Source organism: Abrus precatorius, unplaced genomic scaffold (assembly GCF_003935025.1).
Source record: "Abrus precatorius isolate BTA unplaced genomic scaffold, Abrus_2018 Scaffold3, whole genome shotgun sequence".
NCBI classification, from domain to species: domain Eukaryota; kingdom Viridiplantae; phylum Streptophyta; class Magnoliopsida; order Fabales; family Fabaceae; genus Abrus; species Abrus precatorius.
This window is the reverse complement of record NW_020874373.1, coordinates 33,731,431-33,740,442: the sequence shown is the minus strand read 5'-3', so window position 1 is coordinate 33,740,442 and position 9,012 is coordinate 33,731,431. Positions and strand designations below refer to the sequence as shown.

General features: G+C 28.2%; 1 protein-coding gene across 1 annotated transcript; it reads right to left on the bottom strand.

The window, feature by feature from the left end:
* Window positions 1–7,490: 7,490 nt before the first annotated feature.
* LOC113862538 (transcription factor MYB90-like) lies at window positions 7,491–8,724 on the bottom strand. Its single transcript, XM_027495620.1, has 3 exons — window positions 8,582–8,724; window positions 8,359–8,488; window positions 7,491–7,953 (listed from the first exon to the last, which is right to left on the bottom strand). Exons 1-3 carry the CDS (start codon window positions 8,697–8,699, stop codon window positions 7,491–7,493), a joined length of 711 nt encoding a protein of 236 aa, XP_027351421.1. The 5' UTR covers window positions 8,700–8,724.
* Between the last annotated feature and the right edge of the window lie 288 nt (window positions 8,725–9,012).

Below are 9,012 nucleotides of genomic sequence, written 5' to 3'. Positions count from 1 at the left end.
TGTTTTACTAACTAAAAAATTGTTTAATAAGAATAGCTCTATTTAGTAAAATAGTAAAAAAAAAAAAAGGATAATAATTAGTGTTTTTTTAATACTACTTTAACTAGTATTATTTTACATTATTTTTTAGCTATTAGGTGAAAGTAATATTTTTATTTTTGTCTTTATTATTTTTTAATAATATTTACTTATGCTCATTGAATTTTCTAAAATATATAACTATTAAATTTTAAATTTGGGACTAAAAATTCATAATATCTTTAAATTTTACTTTTTATTCATCTATACCTAGTTAACTAATTTTTCTAAAAGATTATTTTTAATTCGATCAATTAATTTTTCAGCTTTTCAACTTTCGGTTAGTCTATTTGTAGTTCTGTCAAACTCATTTCACGTCTTTTCTCATCAAGTACAAGTACGATTGTATAAAACAAATCATTCCATATATAATATTTTTTCATAAATCATGTTTACGTATAGACAAAATATTAAACTCTAATTTTATGATTGAACTATATCTCATTCAATATATTTTCAATTATTAGAGCTTCTTTGAGTCTTTCCATATATGTCCAAACTAATATTTATGGCATGTTTTTACCATTTTGTATAATAAATGTTGCTCTAACTTTTTTTAATGCATTCATTCAAAATCCCATTTTATTTGCTATATTTGTTAATTTAATGTAATTTTTTATCCGTATCATATTACATTGTGTTTATCCCAACATTCATTTTGCTTGAGTTATATGGTAAATTTAATGTAATTGTATGGTAAGTTTTTTTAAATATATAACACCGAAAGTACCCCCCACGTCATTATTTTGCATGATTGACCTTATATACTTAAAAATCATGTTACTTATAAAAGGTAAATAGGGTGTTCATGGATTAGATTTTTTAAAAATCAATTTAGATCTATTTAAAATCTAATTATATAGATTAGATTATAAATTAATTTATTTTAATTTTTTTAAAAATTAATTTAAATTTAGTTTTAAAATTTGAATTTAGTTTAAAATCGGTTTTAAACCGTTTTTATATATAATAAAAATATACTATAACTATTTTTTAATTATTATTAAATTATTATATTAAAAAATATTTAATTTTTATAATAATTTTATTTAATTATTATTAAATTACAATTAAGATTGATCTCTTAAGCCAAAAATTAAAATAATTTTATTTGATACAACTGTTTTATCTTAATACCCATTCAATCACTTTTTTCAATAACCTCATGATACGACTCTTTATATTATCTCTATATAGTTTATGTAATTTTATATGTTTTACTTGCTTTTATTAAAAAATTAAAATATAGAGCTTCACATTATATAATGTTGACATTCTTCACATTATTTAGAATGAAGTGCAACCCGTGTCTAAAATATATGGCTGCATTGAGACGATGTGGTTGGTGCCACCACAACCCAACACACTTCCCAGAATTTAGGGAGAGGATGTCAATATTAACTTAATATAAAAATTATAATTAATAATAAAATTTTGTTAATCTCAACTCTTAAGAGCTGAAGATAAATAATTAATAACAGTTAAATTTTATTAAAAAAAGTATTTATTGTATTTTCATAATTTTAATATAATAATTATGTGAATTTTTATTAAAATTTTTATTATTAAATCTATGATTAAATTTTAACGGAAATGGGACCATTGTAGAAATATGTTTGATATACAATCCAATGAAAGAAACAATTGAATTGCAGAATAGAAATCAGGAACATTAAATGTCGTTCGTTCACATTCTCAACCCAGTACTTGAGCAAAGATGGGGGCCACAGGGATTAAAAGATCAATCATTTATTCGCTAAAATGAACTTTAAAATAGCAAGTTTGTACTTGAAGACGTCAAAATATCCCAATGCGGGAAGTTGTACTTGAAAGTTTATAATTATATAAATAATTTATTGCATTAAAAAGTTATTCAATAAAATAGTTTTTTAATTAATTAATTTGTGTTCAATAATTTTAAAAAATATCATATTATATTAATATAATATTAAAATTAAATATTATTGAATAAAAATAAAAATATAGTGAATATTTATTGGAAAAGTGCAAATTTAATTATAAATGTTAATAGAAAAAATAATTCTTTAATATAAAAAATTTAAAGAAAAATATATTAATTATTGAAAGGTAAAAAGGATTAAATGGCACTAAAAAAGTAATAAAATTAAATAAGTTTTAAATGTGTAAAAGATAAGTTTTTTTATTTTTAAATAAAGAATAAAAATATAGTGCAAATATTAGTAGCTAATTTTTTTTAAGTTAAAACTTTTTTAGATAATTTTTGAAAATTTAACTTTTAATAATTATACGTTTTTTAATTTTTTATTTTATTTATCAAACACTTCTATGAGTTTATTCACATCTATAAAAATTTTCTTATATAAACTTTAAATTTATTTATGAATATATGTTTATATATTTATAAAAAAAATATTAGCTCATATAAACTTTTTAAAAAAATATAAATACTTATATTTATAAAATTGATCATATTTGATTTATAATTTATAATATTTTTAATCAAAATTTATAACAATTACTCGTCCTTAGTTTTGTGTAAACAAAAAATATCTTTACTTTGTTAGAAACTGAAAAATCTATTTTATTTATATTTTTTTTCTTAAAATTTATATTTTTTTCAAATTTTTTCTTGCGATCTTTCTTTAAATATTTTTATATGTATATTTTATTGTACATAAGAGTACAACTTAATTTATTTTAATTTTAATTTTAATTTTGAAAATTTTATCTCATAAATTTATAATTGTTAATTGTCGACATTTAATTAAAGATTTTATAATTATTATAATTTTATTAAATAGTTATCATTTTATACATACTATTAGTTGTTATAAATTTAAATTAAAATATTTTGATATTTATTTTTTACACTAGGGTTTTCTTTCAAGATAGAGTCTTGGAGAGGGGTGCCGCTAAAGTTGTGCTTAGGTTTCAAATCCCGAGCTTCTCTGGCTCGGGGAGAGCTTTACCTGTGCATATCGTGGATCTATGACGGAAGGGATCTCCATTGCAAGGAGACTCAAGAGGTGTAGCTGGGGTTTTCTCTCTCGAGTTACTCTGCTAGGATTTTGTTGTCAAACTGTACTCCTAGAGGAAAAGGCGCCACTTAGCACTGTTAGGGTTCCTCCGCCCTCTGGATCTGGCTCTGGCTTGAAGAGGGACGTCAGTCTCGATTTCCTTCAACCAAGCTACAGGGAACGGCTTTTATCCCAGACAGCCTGCTATCTCACGAGCATGGACAAAATGGAGCACTTTGAAGCGGAGAAACGGTTTAGCAAAGAGCAAGAGCTGGTGGATCGAAGCAAGAAAAAGTCAAGATCGAGGCCAAGGTCGTGACTGAGGATGTTCAAGCAACTAGACAAGCAGAGGAGTGTTCTGCTGATCTGCCAAAAAGGTGTCTTCTTCCTATTATCATTTTCCTCTTACTTCTTATAGAGATAAAGTTTTAAAATCTAGGAATTTTAACATGTCTCTTCATAATATTGATATTGTGAACACTGTTATGGAAAAACTTAATATTCCCATTTCTGAAAACGATGATCAAGAAATAAACCCAATGATTTTCAGAAAATTTGTCCAGAGCTTAGGGTTTCTTTAGATGATTATGAACAGTAGTATTCCCCGTCGAAACTAACCCTAATAGTCAAACTTCTAGGTAGATCAGTGAATTTCAATTATCTTAATTAGAAGTTAAAAAGTATATGGGGTAAATCTAGGACATTAAAAATCTTGGACTTGAATAATGATTTTTTTCTTGTTAAATTTGATAATAGTGAGGATTATACGTTGGCACTGTTTAATGATCCTTGGCTAATTCTTGAATGATTATACGTTGGCACTGTTTAATGATCCTAAGGTCACAATTCTCACCCAAGTCACAATTTTAACAGGTCTTGTTCAAGCAATGATGGAGGCCTTTATTCAGGCCTAGAGATCAAGACCTTAGGAAAATTGTGACTTGGGTGAGAATCCTTGATCTTCCCATTGAACTTTACAATGAAAATTTTTTTTGGCAGATGGGAGCTTGCCTGGGTTCTATGTTAAAGATAGACCCCCACACCTCTTTACGCTCCAGGGGTAGGCTTGCTAGGCTATGTGTAGAATTGAATTTAAGGAAAAAGCTTATCCAATCCTTCAAGGTGTTAGGTTAAGAATTCAAGGTGGAGTATGAGGAACTGCACCTTATCTGTTTCTCTTATGGAAAATATGGCCAAAGATATGAGCATTGTATAAATTCTACCCAGCCTCTTAAACCTCATATTGATCCCATGGAGGAAAATGATACATCTCCTCCTCAGTCTAGTAACAATGAAAATAAGAGTGATGACTCTCTTATAGGAAGTAAAGAGGAAAGCCAAAGTAGTTTTGGACCATGGATGTTGGCCAAAAAACCTATGAAGAAGAAAATAGGTTAATCTAGGATTAGTGGCTCTTCACACTTTGTGTATAAGGGTAGGGACTATACTTCAGGGTCCAAGTTTGATGTTTTAGGCAATCAGGAATCCCAAATGGGGCTGGTGAATGATGGTATCTCAAGTAACCATATTTCCCAGAATACTAGCAGGGACCTTGTTCCTAAGTCCCACTACAGTACTCCAACCATAATAGAAATAATAATAAGCATACTAGCAGATCTAGCAACTATCTTAAGAAGTTAAATAAGACAAAAATTACTTAAAAATAAGAAAAACCAGAAAAGGATAAGGTATCTCTCCCTCAATCTGCTCACTTAATTCAGGATGAAGTTTTTAATAAGGATTGGATCCCTTTTTCTTTTGCTGGATCTAGCTCCAAGTTATCTCATATGTTCTTTGCTGATGATATTCTCCTTATTGCTAAAGCTGACTTGCAACAAGCTGAGAATATTCAGAAAGTCTTATTATCTTTTTGCTCTGCTTATGGTTTTAATATTAATCTTAATAAATCCTCCATATTTTTTTCTAAGAATACTAATCATATCCTCCTCTCCAATATATTGACCTGTGAAGAGAGAACCATGATTGCTAATTATCCATCAATGACAACAAAAAAGATACATCTCCAATATTAGTCAAACATATTTCTGGTCAATGGTTGTTTAATTCCTTACTTGAATTGAATTCAATTGATTAAGATGTGTCCTTTAAAGTAAATTCAGATGTTATTTTTGTCTGACTTAGCATCAAAGCCTTAAGCTCTAAAAGATTTCTAATCCTTGCAAGTCATGGCATTTGCTACCAAAAATACCCTCACCTCCTTATGTTTTGTTAAGTTGAATAGAAACAACTATCTACTTTGGATATTGACTACAATGCTATAGTCGTGCAATTATCCGTTAAAAATAATGACTTTGGTTGATTAATAGGCACATCTTCTAGTATTTGAAAATTGACTTGAACAGCTAAACAACTTCTCAAACCTAACACTCAATTCAACTGCAATGAAGGATGGAATACAAAAACTGACTTGATTAACTCTTATGCTTTTTATTCAATCTCGTTACACCTATTCCACTAAATATTTCATTGAGGAGTTTTATCAAATTGGTAACGTGCGCATATAGTAAGAATTACAAAAACTGACACATACAATGACAGAGTTCAAAATACACTATTTTGTGTTAAATAAAAGAAACAATACAATATTAATCCATATTTATTCAGCAACGAAGGATGGAATTGGATCCAATAATCAAAGCAAATTAATAAACTATCATACAAATAGGTAAAGTCACTTACTTCAAAGGTAGCCGCAACAAAGTTCGAAGTAATCTTCACAAAATTGAGATTGTTGTTGTCGCTAAGGTTATACGAAGGGAAAATAATAAACTCTAAACATGAAACTTGTGAGAAGAACGCGTACATGAGGTTGAAACATATAAAATCAAATTTGAGAGTAATTTACGTACCTTGAATGACGCGTTTGAGTTGTAAAAACAAGCTTCTATACCTTGGGCGAGAGAAGGAAGAAACAAAAACTGATGTGCTCTGTGTATTGGACAAGTAAAAAGTGATTGTCATAAGCGGTAAAGTGAAGTTTAAAACATTCTTCTACATCGGTTATATGTAACAACCGATGTAAAAAATATTTAACATCGGTTATAAATTTCAACCAATGTAGTAAAAACACTTTTCTACAACAGTTGTATGTAACAATCGATGTAGAAAACATTTAATATCTGTTGTCAATTATAACCAATGTAGTAAAGATATTTAACATCGGTTTTGACCAAACTGATTTAGAAAGGTTTGTTAAAATTTCAAAAATGCCACCGCTTTTTTTTTGCATCGATTTTTTGTTAACCAATATAGATTCTTCTTGTAGAAAGCTATTTTTGTACTTGTGTAACTCCACAAAAATGTATAGATTCCCTTCATTACTCTTACCCGGCAATAAAAAAAAGAAAGAGTAAACTGAAAATAAAGATTCAGAATATTAGTCTAACTCAAACTTGAGCTAAAATTTATATAATTTCAAAAATAATGGTCAGCTGATGGGTAAGAGTAACGATGTTACACATTAAAACATGGACATCATTCTTTTTACAATAACATATGATTTTTCAAATAATAAAATAACAAAATACACATTTTTAACAAATTTCACTTTCTTTTATTTCAAAACTGGTTTTTGAGATTTGATTTTGATCTGTATATAATAGCTTTAGTAAGAAAAGTAATCAGCTATAGTTAGTTTATGTCCCATATTTAATATGCCCTACAATTTTATATAATTACTTATTATTAATTATAATCTAGTAATTTTTTTTCCCTCTCACTTCCTACAATTTCTATTTTTTTATATACACTTGTAGCATTTATTTATTTATTTATTTATTTATTATTATTATTATTATTATTATTATTAAAAATAAATAAAATATTCGATTCTTATTACTTCTTTCTTGGTAGGCAATCTGTCAAATTTTCACTTTTACGTAATTTTGAATCCTACCGAATGCTGATAATATCTTTAAAATATGTTATATGAATTATTTAATTTATCATTAAAAAAATACATTAAAAATTGAACAACAAGAGTTGAGTTTCAAATAAAAACAACATAACACGTACACGCGAACGCCCACAAATTTATCTTAATCACACACACCCTGTAAATTTATCTTAATTTCAGCCATTTTTTTTTCTCAATGACTCTAACGAATTTATTTTCCTGTAAATCCGTTCCATAAATCTATAATATTAATATATGTATCACTTAAATATAAATTCACAAATACAAATAACAAAATTGATCTACTAAGGAAGCTTAAATTGGAGCTTAGAACCTTAACATAGAAAAACACATTAGCACACTTTTTATTTGGTAGTGGTTTTTTTAATGAGAAAGGATGTATAATCTAATAATCTATCAAATATAAAATTTTGTCTTAGTCCACTCAGCTAAATTATTTGAATTTAAAGACATACGCACACCAATCTAATAATCTTCTAATTAACGTTTAAGATTACAGTATCCAACAAATCCACCTCAAGAAGAAAATTACTCCAATTATAATTAACTTCAGAAAGAAAGTCGCAAGCTGTTGTTGCCGAAGCAAGCTCTTCATCCCAGAGATCCGTCGTATCTACACTATCACCTTTGTCTTCTAGCAAAGTTTCCCACCAATTCGTGGGTCCTGATGAATCTGCACATGCTGCACTAACACCAACTATGGAACCATTTTCATTTGAGGCAATGAATCTCCCTTGAGAAGAAGGAGAGTATTTTTTTGAGAAAGTTCGAGGTACAGGCTTTATAACTTCATGGGGTGTCACTGTTAATTTGACATCTTGCTGGTTTATGTTATTGTCTTTCTTCTGAGACTCTATTTTACGGCGCATGTAGGTGTTCCAATAGTTTTTCACATCGTTTGGTGTTCTTCCAGGAAGTCTTCCAGCAATCAACGACCATCTACGTCCACAAACATTTTTTTTTGTGTGTGCGCGTACTAGTTTTAAATCATTTATGAACAACTTATTAAAATAGTTTCACTTTTCTTTTTAGATTTCTTAAAAATTATAGTCAAATGTATGGTAAAATCCTCGCGTAAGAAAATATTTCGATAAAAACACTTAATTAAATTATGTTTCAAAAGTATTTTATGTAGAAAACTATCTGTACTTTCTCTAACCAGTATTCTATACTTGTGTTTTTGAATGAATATACATTTTTATGCACATTATATGGATTAAGATATCAAATGTATGGTATATCTAATTTATTCATTGCTACACTCGAAAGTGTGTAGCACAATTGCGTCCTAGTTGTAGATGTTTCTATCATTATGGCTTAAATATGATACATAGACACACAAACCTGTTTCCCAAAAGCTTATGCAATCTGATCATCAAATCAATCTCGTCTTCACTAAAATCTCCCCGCTTGATATTTGGTTTAAGATAATTCAACCATCTCAATCTACAACTCTTGCGGCATCTATTCAACCCTACATACCAAACACAACAACGTATGAAAATGTTTGTGATTACATCAATTAGATATGATTTTATAGTGCAAAATAAGGATATAAAAAACACACCTGCTCTTTGAGGAACAAGGTGCCACTTTCCCTCCCCATAAAGGTGAATGCAAGCTTTGAGAAGGTCGTCTTCAATTTTGCTCCATGCGCCTTTTCTCACACCTGATGCTCCTTCCATGAGAGAAACTTAGTTTCCCTACAATTTCTTCACTTCCATCTCCTTTTCTTCAACTCTTTAAAGCAACGTTAGTATTTATACAGAGAGTGCACACGTATACCAACTACCGGGATAACCAAACAACGTATATCATGTGCCAGCTTACCCTCGTTACAAGTATAACCGCAAGTCTACATTATAGCTATGCGCTATATCATTCCTTAAAGATTTATTTCATTTAAAGTGAGAAAGTGATCAGAGTTAATTATTCGTAATTTAAAATTAATTATTTTATAAATATAATTAACTTTAAATTAAGAATTGATATACTTTT